We start from the raw sequence: 13,744 nt of genomic DNA on the forward strand, positions 1-13,744 counted from the left end.
TGGGTCATTGGTACCTTTGAGAATCTGATCAAACCATGGACTCTCCACCCAGAAAAATGCACATGCACACAACATTTTAACTGCCTTGGCAGGTTTATGTATTCCCTGGAGGCATCCAAAGAACTTAGGCTAAGAAGCACCAGGATTTGGTTTTGTTTCTGACATGAACGCGTAGGCTGTCAAAACTCGGAATAAACTAGCTGATATTTCATTGTATGTCTTGATTAATTAGGAAGTGATAGATGAGGAATTTTTTCTACATCAATTCTCTTAAATACAAAAAACTGACAATAATGGCTAATGTAAGACTCCTGAGAAGGCAAGAAGGGTTAGAAGAATAGGAGACGTGGTTAACTTGAGATCAGAGAGAGGCACGGTTCCTACACGTAAAGGTTTGCAAAGCGTGGTCCCTTATTGGCAATATCCACATCACCTGGAACCTTGATAGAAATGCGAAATTAGGGGCCTCGTCCTGATTTACAGAATCAGAAGTGCTGTGGGTGGGTGGGCTTGTTTTAACCAGCGCTCCACATGATTCTGATGCCAAAGTTGATAATCTCTGCGCTAACTCGCATGGAAGAGAGGAGCTGGTGTTAACGTTTCTGGTGGTTGGAATTTGAGAACGTGGAGCTTTGAAAGTCATAAGCAACCAACTGGAGATCAGGGATCTGGTCTGTTTTCTCATGTACAAGAAAGAAGGTAATTCATAGCCTTCTTTTTTCTAAAGGGTCAGGAAGCTATTCGAGGAGCCATTCGTTATCCGGATTATGTCGTCACGTCCACCTGAACTCTGGAGGGCGTCAGAAAGAAAAAGGATGGAAGGAAACGGAGGACAGTAGGTGCAGGAAGAAATGACGAGGGCCCAGGACTCCACTGCCGCCAACTATGCAACTACCGCCCAGGCAGTTCTCCTCCACCCGCCCAAGCCCCCAGTCCCCACACACAGTTCGGATGGACAGACACTCCAACACTGCCGCCCACTTCCGGGCCCCAGCCAATAGCTACTCAAAGTGCTCAGCCAGTCAGCGCCCCTGTGCTCCTTCCGGCGTTCGGCGTGCTGCCCTGGAAACGGGATGGGCTAATCCAAACGCGGAGGGGTGCAGAACTCGCAAAGCCGGTCGCCGACGCGCTGAGCCCTGCACTTTTTACCCCGACCTAGGGTAGATCGGTGGACTCGTCCTAACGCTGGGCGCGAGGCGGCGTCACTTCCAGGCCCCAGCCAATGGGAAGCGAAACTGATCAGCCAATCAGCGCCCTGCGCTCCTTCCGGCGTTCTGCGTGCTGCCCTGGAGACGGGCAGGCCGAATGCAAACACAGAGGGGTGCTAGACCTGCACGGCCTCACGCTGTCGGCCTTGCTCCATTGCTTCGCCCCTGGCTTTTGGCCAGTGGACTCGTCCTAAGGGGTCGGGGGCGAGACGCGCGCACTGGCGGCAGGCCTCCAGTGGACCTGCGGCTTCTCCCCACAGAGCTAGAAGGTGAGCGGTAGTGCCGTTTTTAATGTGGGTTCCTGTGTCTTTCAGCGTTTGTTGGAGAGACTAGGCCTGCAGGGGAGCTGCCCACCACCCTCCCTCCCTCCGTGGACCCTGTGCCCTCAGCGCCCCCTCTCTCTCTTCGGGTTCTGCTTTGTGTTTGTGTTAAACCCCGGACAACTTTTGGTTCAGGGTACGCGGGACACCTATTTTAGACCTGGGTTCGGGAGACGCGCTTTATAGACGCCCCGTATTCGGAGTTTTATACCTTAAAACGCTGACTTAGCTTTCCGGGTTCTAAGCCGGCCTCGCTGACTGATGTCGGTGGACGTGGGGAGGCAGTGAAAGCCGCCAGTTCGCTGGCCGCGATCTACTTGGGGTGGGGAGGAGAGGGTGTTTACGTAGAGACTCAGAGCCTACACTTTAGACGTCAGACCACGCTCAAAGCTTGCAGTTGATTTGGTCCGAAAAGTGTTGCGAGGAGGAGCACTTGTTTAGTGCTTAGCATAGTGCCCGCCGCCTTTTGTGCCCTCGGGAAAGGTTGACTTCGCCTGCGGTTTTCAAAGGTAGCGCGCATCCGGACGGCGAGTTAAAACGCAAAATTGCTGGACCCTGTTTCGAGAGTTTCTGATTCAGTAGGTCTGGGCCTAGGGCGAGAATTTGCATTTCTATCGAGTTTCCTGGTGTTGCTGATTGCCGCTAGAGAGGGAGTTAATGATTTGAAGGTGGGGATGATTAAGAGGAGGGTTCACTCATGTCTTTACCAGCGTGCTGTTACCACCTGAACCGTTTCAGAGTTTGTTGAATGTAGGCTCTGTCCGCTGAATCTTAAATGCTTCAGTTGCTCGTATGTGTGAATTCCTCTGACCTCTGGCTTCTCAGATGATACCTAGGTGAACTTGTAGATTAAAAGAGGCTTAAAAATGCGCCATGCTTTTAGAAAATGTGGAAGACTAAACTCTGGTGTCTGGGAATGCACACTACAGTGAGAAAACTATAAAGAAACGCATCAAAGTCCGGAGAGTGATTACTTTTGGGGAGTAGGAGTTGTTATGGTCCTAGGCTCAGGGAAGGGATTCTGGGGTCGCTGGCAAAGTGCTATTCCTGACCTGAGTGATGATTACGAGGATGTCTCTCTTACAATAATTCATTAAAGTATACATTTATTTTGTGGGTTTTTCTGTATTTGTGTTTCATTTTACAAGTTGAGGTTACAAATGTTAAAAAAAATGCATATTAGGAAGTCTAAGGTGAGGAACATCCCTGGAGTGAGACAAAAAGAATCTTAGTCACGGGCTTTCAAATTTGGAAGATAACTTAAACTTAGAAGACCATCTGATCCAATTCTTATTTTAGCCTAAGGAAGTTGAGCTCTCAGAATCGGGAAGTGCTGCAGGTAATAAACGCTCGTCTAAACCCAGTTTGTAATTGATGTGTTTTGTTAATTTCAGCTGCCTACTCTGCTCAGGTGCCTCTATTCAGTGAAAGATTGAGGACGTGAATTTGGCCTGACTCAAATTGAAAATTTTAAGATTTTATTTTTTTTTGTGGCCTAAAACCTTATTTTCAAGGAATCACTTACTCATCTTACATAAAAACTTATTATTTCAACATCTTATTCTGATGTATCCTAATGTACCAATTCGTGAACATTTAATTAAGGTATCTGGTGATTTTTTTTTTTTGCCACATAATTACTCCTGTTAAGGCTGCATTTTAGTGGGTCAGGACTCAGCACTGGTTCTGTTTACCTGAACCAAAAGACTGGCACACATTTCTCCAGGAAAGATGGGTTTATTTGGCATCAGCAGGGAATCCCAATTCAGGGTGTGTAACCGTGACAAGCCACCGTGCAATTCCCCAGCATGGCAGGGAAGGTGAAGGCTTTTTTAGAGATGAAAAGGCAGTTGGGAGGGCTGTAATAAACAAAGAATCCATGGCTTTTCATTGAGTTGAGTCCTTGCCAGCAAAGAAGAGGAATCTTTCTTCTTCTCGTTGGGCTCTGCTATCTTTGCAGGGCATGAGAGCTCCCCACTTCTGGTCTTCCGACTCTAATTGAGGTTTCTGTTTATTAGTTTTTTACACTTCTCCATTTTGATCAAGATTTTTCTCTGAAAGCATTGCTGATCAAGAGTCAGGTTTTCTAGTTTCAGGGGCTTTTTGTCCCTCAGTGTCGGGAAGTATCTTTCCTGGGTGTAGTGTCTCAAGTTGGAGGGAAAGGGCACAGATGGGAAACCTATTAAGGTCACAAGTAACAAGGAAAGGTAGGAGGGAGAACTCTCAGGCACTTTTAATCTAAAATCCATATGTTGTCAAGATGATAGACATTGGCGAGCCTCTGAAGTCTTAGGCCATCATCAAAGGTTTGGCTACTGTCTGGTTAGGCCATTCAAAATGGCTGTTCTCTGCTCTCTGTACACGCCCAGCTTGACCAGTCCCTGCTTCACTCACATGACTATCCAATCATCTTAATTATAGAGGTTAATTAGTCCCTGGTAACTGATGAGCCCATCTGATGTCAATTCCCACCCCCATAAATGGTAGCCTCCTCCTCCCTTGAGTAGTGAAGAGTGCTGCCGTGTCCTGTCTGCTGTCTGCCATACACGGTGGGGTGTCACTCCAGGACCTTGCTTCAGGCATGTAAGATCCTCTGTCCAGTAAGCCATTTATGTCTCTGTCCCTGAGTCTGGGCTCTTCGAGGCTTGGCAGCTACAAGGTTTGCAGGCCTGAGGGGTGCAGCCTAACAGTGGCAACCTTCCAGCAGCTCTGATCTGGATATCTTGGGAAAGCTGTCTCATCAGATAACTGTCTGCTTCAATTCCGGGAAATCTTTACTTTCAGGTCACCAGAGGATGTGCAGGTCCAGTCAGAGTGCGGTGCTTCCTTTAGATGTATTGTGAATCCAAGAGTTGTATTCCTTGGAGTTTGGTGGCATAAGGGTTGGTTACTAGTACTTGATAGGGGCCTTTCCAGTGATGCTGAAGACAGTTCTTCTGGAAGTGTCTTTTCCAGTAAATGAAATCTCCAGGTTGCAAGGTGTGATGCTTAAGGTCTTCGTGTCCTGAGGGTGCATGGTAAAAAGACTGCCCTACCGGGCTTCCCTGGTGGCGCAGTGGTTAAGAATCTGCCTGCCAATGCAGGGGACACAGGTTCCAGCCCTGGTCTGGGAAGATCCCACATGCCACGGAGCAACTAAGCCCGTGCACCACAACTACTGAAGCCCGTGTGCTTAGAGCCCGTGCTCTGCAACAAGAGAAACCACCGCAACGAGAAGCTGGCACACTGCAACGAAGAGTAGCCCGTTTGCTGCAGCTAGATGAAGCCCGCACACAGCAACAAAGATCCAGCACAGCCAAAAATAAATAAGTAAATTTAAAAAGACCGCCCTACCAAAACATGGTTTTTTTTTTTTTTCCCTGGGGTACGCAGGCCTCTCTCACTGTTGTGGCCTCTCCTTTTGCGGAGCACAGGCTCTGGACGCGGAGGTTCAGTGGCCATGGCTCACGGACCCAGCCGCTCCACGGTATGTGGGATCTTCCCGGACCGGGGCACGAACCTGTGTCCCCTGCATTGGCGGGCGGACTCTCAACCACTGCGCCACCAGGGAAGCCCATCATGGTTATTTTTAATAGAGACAATTAGACCTTTCAATGTTGGAGTATCTCTCCTTTTATTAATTGTGGGTAGTAAGAAGCAGGGGACAAGTGCTTTGGGTGTCCTGTGATGATCTCAAAGGTTGAGAGTTTCTGAATTCCAAAAGGGGTGGATCTGAGATTTAGAAGAACCAACAGCAATGCTTTTGGCTAAGGTGTTTGGAGGGTCTTTACACGTTTTGCCAATTGAGTCTTCATAATGCTGTTAGTACGTTCAACTAAACCAGAGGATTGAAGATGGTAAGTAAAGTGTAAGTGTTGTAAAGCCAGCTGAACAGTGCACACTTGTTGAAGCACCTGGCCTGTGAAATGGGTTACTTGATTACTATGAAGTTTGAGAGGAGTTTCCCAAGTAGCGATACTCTTTTCCAAAAGGACTTTAGCCACGTTAAGAGGCAGTAGGCTGTCTGCAAGGGAAGTCCAGTGAAAATGTACAGACCGTGACTAAAGCATACTTTATTCACTAGATGAAGTTTTATGAAATCCATTTGCTAGACCTCAAATGGTCCATCATGCAGATGAAAATGTCCCGCGGCAGTACGCACAGGCCTACATGGGTTGTATTTTGACAAGTGAGGGAGGCACCTTTTGTGGCGTTCTTAATGTTTGCGCAGCAATATTGATTCATGAAGGCTCTTATTTTGTCAGTAGACTGATGCTTTAATGCATGTACAGTGGTGAGGAGTGGGGATCTTGGTCTCCCATAGGACTGTTGTTACTTAGTTCAAACCAGAGCTTTCTGTTCTATCAAACCAACAGTTGCTGAATTTCTAATTTTTTTTTAAGTCAGCAGGCAGCTTTCTTTTATTTATTTTTATTATTTATTTATTTAATTTTGGCTGCATTGGGTCCTCGTTGCTGCGTGTGGCCTTTCTTTAGTTGCCGCGAGCGGGGGCTACTCTTCATTGCAGTGCGCGGGCTTCTCATTGCGGTGGTTTCTCTTGTTGTGGAGCACGGGCTCTAGGCACACGGGCTTCAGTAGTTGTGGCACATGGGCTCAGTAGTTGTGGTGCACGGGCTTAGTTGCTCCGTGGCATGTGGGATCTTCCCGGACCAGGGCTCGAACCTGTGTCCCCTGCATTGGCAGGTGGATTCTTAATGACTGCGCCACCAGGGAACCCCCTGAATTTCTAATCTTCTTTTTCCTTTTCTGAGGCCAACTGTTGGGCCTTTCTAGCCAGTTTTTCTAAATTATCATTTGGAGAAATATCTCTTTGGACCATGACAAAGGTTTGGCTGCCGTTGGTCCCTTTAAGGGCAGCATTCCTTGCAGAAATAGCAGCAAGGTGATTTCCTTTTGCTTCCAGAGAGTCAAGCTTAGAATGCCCTGGAATCTTAATAGCTAAAGCGGCAGGTAAAAGTATTGCATTCAATAATTCCTGAACATAGGGGCCACTTAAAATTTTATTTCCACTGGAAGTAAAGAAGCCACATTGCTTCCCCAACATTCCAAAATCATGAGCTACTCTAAAAGCATATCTACTGTCAGTGTAAATATTGACACTTTTGTCCTTGGCTAAACTACAAGCCCCTGTAAGGGTGTATAATTCAGTATGTTGGGCTGAAGTAGCCGTAGGTAAAGATGCTGCCTCAACAACATCAAAAGGAGTTGCAATAGCATACCCAGCACAGTATTTGCCATTGTCACCTTTAAAATAACCATCAGTGAACCATGAGAAGTCACGTTTACCCAGTGGAATTTCCTATAGAACCATGAGGTGATTCGTGTGGAGAGGTACTTTGGTGAAGGAGGGGAGAAGAGGAGCCAGGTTAAGTTATTACAACAATAAAAGAGTTATGGGAGAGGCAGTTAACAAAAGGATTTCATAGGCGGTGAGGAGGCCAGCTGATAAACGTTGAGTGTAATGAGAATTTAGGAGAGCTTCTATTGCATGAGGTACAGATGGTTAAAGGGGATCCCGCATGATTTTCCCAGTGGCCTTAACCAAAGGGCAGTGGCTGTAATGGCTCTAAGGCAAAGGGGTATCCCTGTACCACAGGGTCCGGTTGCTGTTTATAATACCCTTTGGGCTGATGGTGGTCTCCGTGGTTTTGGGTGACTACCCCAAGGGCACGCTCTTCCTTTTCGTATACAAAAAAGAAAAAGGGAATATGATAATGGGGATGCCCAGGGCAGGTAGGTTCATCAAACTCTATTTTAAGGCCTTGAAGGCTGTGTCTTGTGGTCCTTCTCAAAAGATGGGGTTGAGGTTGTTATTGTTGAGTAAAACATGTAGAGATTTGGCAGTAAGAGAAATTTGGGATCCAATTTCTGCAGTAACCAACTAGCCTGAGAAAACGTCACAGCTGGGGCTTAGTTTTGGTTTTGGGAAATGTAGGCTGCCATGAAGTCTATCTGGGTCTAGGTATAGCCCTTTTTCTGATATTAGATGCCCTAAATATCAAACCTGGGTTTGGGCAAATTGTAGTTTTTCTTTGGTGACCTTATGTCCCTTTAAGGCCAAAGCTTTAGGAAGTGGATGCTATCTTCCTGCGTTTCTGTTTATTAATTCAAAAAAAATTTTTAATTGAAATATAGTTGATTTACAATGTTGTGTTAATTTCAGACGTACAGCAGAGTAATTCAGTTATACATGTTTGTTAATTTTTTACAGTTCTTTTTAATGAGTGGGTTTCAGGGAGGAGAGGAATGTAAAAGGGACTTAGTAAAACTGTTTCTTAAAATAGATAGATATTATCTGTACCTTTTTTGGGTTTGATTGATTTAAATTCAAAACTGTCCCACATTTTTTCTACTTAGAATTTAGAAATTTCGCTGTTAATAGTTTGATTTCTTATTTGATCTAGATACCAGGTTTATAATCCAAATGACTAAATGTAATTACTAGCCTATAAGTGTTCTTAATTTTTATTTTGGCTGCATCGGGTCTTTGTTTTGTGCGGGCTTCTCATTGCGGTGGCTTGTTGCGGAGCACGGGCTCTAGGCACATGGGCTTCAGTAGTTGCAGCACATGGGCTCAGTAGTTGCTGCACATGGGCCTTAGAGTGTGTGGGCTTCAGTAGTTGTGGTGCGCGGGCTCTAAGGCACGCGGGCTCAGTAGTTGTGGCTCGCGGGCTCTAGAGCGCAGGCTCAGTAGTTGTGACGCAGGGGCTTAGTTGCTCCGCAGCATGTGGGATCCTCCTGGACCAGGGCTCGAACCCATGTCCCATGCATTGGCAGGCAGATTCTTAACCACTGCACCACCAGGGAAGTCCATGAGCCTATAAGTTTTTATAGTAGAATTTTTCCCATCTTGCAGTAAGTTTTAATTTCACTGGAAGTTGGAATCATAGAGTTATTCCTAGATTCTTAGATTAATGGTTTCCTATACCAAGATAGGGGTCAGTAAACTATTGCCTACCGGCCAAATCTTGCTCCTCTGTCTGTTGCTGTATGGCTTATAAACTAAAGATGAATAAGTTCTGGAGATATAATGTACGTCATCGTGATCATAGCAAAAATGTACTATGTACTTCGAAGTTGCTAAGAGACTAGATCTTAAATGTTCTTGCCAGAAAAAAGAAATAATTATGTGATGAGATGGTTACCATCATAGCATTACTTAACACTATTATAATGTATAAATGTATCAACACGTTGTACCCTTTAAACTTACACGCTGTTATATGTCAGTTATACCTCAGTAAAAATATTGAGATAAAATTCACATACTATAAAATTCACCCCTTTAAAATTGTACAATTCACTGAATTTTAGTGTATTTACAAAGTTATACAACCATCCACATTATCTAATTCTAGAACATTTTATCTGCCCCCAAAGAAACCCCATACCCATTAATTTATTGCTCTTTTATGTTCTGTTTCATAGGGATTTTGCTATGTTCTGACTTCCTGGGTACCATACAGAAACATAAGCTGTTTTTAAAGAGGATATCTTACTGCTTGAATAATTTCTGGGAAGTTTTATGTAGTCTAGCATGTATAATCCTCTCAAAGAGATGCCATTTTAAAAGATGTTTTTGGTTGAGTAAATAACTTTATGTTGGAAATATGTTTAATATATCAAGTCCATTATTTTATTTCAGTTTTAATTAAAAATCTAGACTAGTGGGCTTCCCTGGTGGCGCAGTGGTTGAGAGTCCGCCTGCCGATGCAGGGGACACGGGTTCGTGCCCCGGTCCGGGAAGATCCCACATGCCGCGGAGCGGCTGGGCCCGTGAGCCATGGCCGTTGAGCCTGCGCGTCCAGAGCCTGTGCTCCGCAACGGGAGAGGCCACAACAGTGAGAGGCCTGCATACCGCAGAAAAAAGAAAAAAACAAAAAACTAGACTAGTAAAAGACTACATCAAATTGTTATTCACTCAGGAATATTAGCGGATTTTTCTTGGCGAAGAAAATGAACTCATTATCCTTGATAATGATGTGGATGTTTTTAAAAAAAAATGCTTGATTTAAAACAGGAGTTGGCAAACTTTTTCTGTAAAGGGCCAGATAGTAAATATTTTAGAGAGTGTGCAGGCCATAGGGTCTCTGTTACAACTACTCAACACTGCCATAGTAGCCTGAAAGCATCCTTGGGCAATATATAAATGATTGAGTGTGGCTATGTTCCAACTAAGTTTAATTTATAGAATAGGCAGCAGGCTGGATTTGGCCCAGGAGCCAGTAATTTGCTCAGCCAGTACTTTATTTGCTTCGAATAATATTTGGATTGACGCCAGTCCTTATGGATTAGATAGATGTACTATCATTCCATATTTGTTTATGGAGTGTATTCACAGACATTGTCTCATTTCTCATCATTTGGGTTTAGGTGGGGCATATTACCCCATTCATTATACAGATATTGACACAAAGTGCTTTCCAGTGTAACAGAGAAAGTAAGAGAGGTATCAAGATACACTGGCTGAAATCTCATTCATTCCCTGATTTTGTTCCATGTGTTGGAAATAGCTGTCATTTTCATTATTTTTATTAAAGTCTTGTGACTAGGGCGTTGAATATTAGTTTGTGAATTGTTTCTTTTATTTTTTTCTTTTTTTCATTCTATGAAAAAGACTTGTATTCAACATTTGTAGGCGAATATTTTGCATTTATAGAATTATTAGATTTATTTACATATTAAATAGCTTAGGCTAATTAATCATGCAACTAGCTTGCATTTTTAAAAAATAAATTTATTTATTTATTTGGCTGTTATTTGGTGTTCGTTGCTGTGTGCGTACTTTCTCTAGTTGCAGTGAGTGGGGGCTACTCTTAGTTGCGTGGGCTTCTCATTGCGGTGGCTTCTTTTGTTGCACAGCATGGGCTCTAGGTGCGTGGGCTTCAGTAGTTGTGGCTCACGGGCTCAGTAGTTGTGGCGCGCAGGCTCAGTAGTTGTGGTGCACGGGCTTATTTGCTTTGCGGCATGTGGCATCTTCTCAGACCAGGGCTTGAACCCGCGTCCCCTGCATTGGCAGGTGGATTCTTAACCACTACGCCACCAGGGAAGTCCCAAGCTTGCATTTTTAAGTGCCATTTTTGTTTACTTTTTAGGAGCTAGAGATGCTATTAGGCTGCCATTTCATCAAACGTGAGAAGTCAGCCCAGAGATGGAAAACTTCATTCTGTATGAAGAGATTGGCAGAGGAAGCAAGACAGTTGTCTACAAAGGGCGACGGAAGGGAACAATCAATTTTGTAGCTATTCTCTGTACTGATAAGTGCAAGAGGCCTGAAATAACCAATTGGGTAAGTCAAGTATGTTTCCCTCCCTTTGGGAAAAGACAGAGTTATGATCAGATAGAATAAGTAGTATGTAAACAGAAGCGATTGAACTCACTATAGCAAATGGCACATTTTCAATTTGGAGCGGGCAGCCTTTTCTCTGTAGTGCCACCAATCCTGAATAATGACTAATAAACATACCCAAGTAATTAGCAACTTAGGTTTTTGTTGTTTGTTTTTGTAAGAGTCAGAGAAAATATACTCTATTAGATCACTTACTTTTAAATTTAGTATATGATTATGAAGCTTTCCAAAGGAAGGACATTGGGTGAGAGTGACTTGGGTTTGCAATAGCTGTACCAACTTTACAGCCCAGGCTCCTTGGACCAAATCTAGCTTTTTTTTTTCCAACTTTATTTTAATTGTGGTAAAATACACATAAAATAAAATTTATCATCTTAACCATTTTAAAGTATACAGTTTGATATTAAATACATGCATATTGCTGTGTAGCCATCACCATTTTATACGAGGTAACTTTCAGAAACAAAGTACAAAGGTGATTGCCGGAGGCCAGGGAAAGGGGAAATGGGGAGTTATTGTTTAATGTGTATAAAGTTTCAGTTCTACAAGATGGAAAGAGTTCTGGACAGTTCAACAATCAAACTCTTGGTATTTTCCCAAAAAGAGTTGAAAATTTATGTCCACACAAAAACCTGCACACATGTTTATAGTAGCTTTATTCATAATTGAAGCAATCAAGGTGCGCTTCAGTAAGTGAATGAATAAACAAACTGCTACATATATGCAATGAAATACTGTTCAGTAATAAAAAGGAATGGGCTATCAAGCCACAAGGAGACACAGGAACCTTAAATGCACGTTGTTAGGTAAGAGAAGCTGATCTGAAAGGCTACATACTGTATGATTCCAACCATATGACATTCTGGAAAAGGCAAAAGTATGGAAACAGTAAAAAGATGAGTAGTTACCAGAGTTTGGGGGGCGGGGGGAGGAGTGGGAAGGATGAATAGGCGGAGTACAGAGGATTTTAGGGCAGTGAAACTCTTCTGTATGATACATGTCATTACGTATTTGTCCAAGCCCATGAAATATACACTCTGTTTTCCACAGAGGTTATACCATTTAATATTCCCACCAACAGTGCAAGGGATCCCATTTCTCTACATCCTTGCAGGCACTTGTTATTTTCTCTGGTTTTTTTTTGGTTGGTTTGGTTTGGTTTTTGTTTGTTAAAACAGCCATCCTCATGTGCATGAGGAGGTGTTGGCTTTTGAAAGGCGTGTGAACAGTTAAGGGAAGACAGGTATATGGGTGGCAAGGTGCACAGTAGTTGGTAGATTTGGAGCTGGGGAAATGAGGAATTTCTCTTCTGATTAGGATTTCTCTGAGGTGAAAATCTAAGCTTTCAGTTAGGAGATGGGGGAAGGGGAAGGCAGTGTTCTAGAAAAGAGGAAAGAAAAGGTGTGAATTAGTCACCTGGAGAACAGACCAGCTGGGGCCATTTGAGATTGGGAATCGTCACTGGAAGGTAGCTCAGTCAGCGTGGTTTGTGTCTGCTTAAGTGCCTTGGGTGTACGCAGAGCGTGTGGAGGGTTGAATTGAACTGGAATAGCAGTACTAGAGCAAGTGAGCTGGAAAGTGAGTGAGTGGTGATCATGGACTAGGATGTGTGGAAGAGATTTTGGAGAGAATACAGTTATCAGTAAAAAGAAAAAATATAGGGCTTCCCTGGTGGCGCAGTGGTTGAGGGTCTGCCTGCGATGCAGGGGACACGGATTCGTGCCCCGGTCCTGGAAGATCCCACATGCCGCGGAGCGGCTGGGCCCGTGAGTCGTGGCCGCTGAGCCCGTGCGTCCAGAGCCTGTGCTCCGCAACAGGAGAGGCCGCAACAGGAGAGGCCACAACAGTGAGAGGCCCGCGTACCGGAAAAAAAAAAAAAAAAAAAGAAAAAAATCTAGCAATGCTGTCCAGTAGGAATATAATGGGGGTTACAGACATTTTTATTTATTTTTTATTTTTGGCTGTGTTGAGTCTTCGTTGCTGTGTGAGGGCTTTCTCTAGGCGGTGAGTGGGGGCTACTCTTCGTTGTGGTGCACGGACTTCTCATTGTGGTGGCTTTTCTTGTTGCAGAGCACGGGCTCTAGGCGCGCGGGCTTCAGTAGTTGTGGCACACGGGCTCTAGAGCACAGGCTCAGTAGTTGTGGCCCGTGGGCTTAGTTGCTCCGCAGCATGTGGGACCTTTCTGGACCAGGGATCGAACCTGTGACTCCTGCATTGGCAGGTGGATTCTTAACCACTGCGTCACCAGGGAAGTCCTTGTGGTTACAAATCTAATTTTAAAGTTCATAGTATCTACGATGAAAAAGGAAAAATCAGTGGAATTCATTTTATTAATATATATTACGTAATCCAGTATATACAAAGTATTATTATTTCAGCGTGCAACCAGTATAAAGTTATCGAGATATTTTTCTAATTTTGATGTTAAGTGTTGAGCATCTGGTGTGTATTTTACACTTGGGGCTCGTCCCAGCTCAGACCAACTGCTCCTCAAAAGAGCACAGTAGCCATCTGTGGTGGGTATTGGCCACTGTATCTCCTGCATTGGCCAGCGCAGGCTGCAGATGGGTGGTTGCGGTGAGGGTGGAGGGTGAGATTGGCAGCCCAGCGTCTGGAAGAGTGGGTACTTGGCATGTACTGAGTGTACAGGAGGGTCCGGAGGGGTGTGCTGTGGCCTGAATTCTGTCGGGATTTCTGTACCTCTTTTATTTTTTCACTAGGACCTTCCCTTTTCTGTGCCAGAATCAGCAGAGATCCCTTTAAAATTGCTCACTGAGGGTTCTCCGCATTTTCTCTTGGCCTTGTATTAGGGATCTATTACAAGGTGCTCTTCAAATTCTTTCTTAGTCACTCTGATGCTTGGTTTT

At 44.4% G+C, this 13,744-nt stretch overlaps 1 protein-coding gene across 5 annotated transcripts in view; it reads left to right on the top strand.

Moving 5' to 3' along the window:
- Positions 1–1,327: 1,327 nt before the first annotated feature.
- Positions 1,328–13,744, top strand: part of ULK4 (unc-51 like kinase 4) — a 521,183-nt gene continuing 508,766 nt past the window's right edge. For all 5 annotated transcript variants that reach the window (XR_013830122.1, XR_013830123.1, XM_079933605.1 and 2 more), the window contains exons 1-2: positions 1,328–1,477; positions 10,624–10,817. Coding sequence is in view for 3 of the 5 variants with exons in the window: in XM_079933605.1 (XP_079789731.1) it covers positions 10,680–10,817 (138 nt within the window). In the remaining 2 variants the exon portion in view is untranslated. The remainder of the gene's footprint in view (positions 1,478–10,623; positions 10,818–13,744) is intronic.

This window comes from Stenella coeruleoalba (assembly GCF_951394435.1).
Source record: "Stenella coeruleoalba genome assembly, chromosome: 10".
Lineage (NCBI taxonomy): Eukaryota > Metazoa > Chordata > Mammalia > Artiodactyla > Delphinidae > Stenella > Stenella coeruleoalba.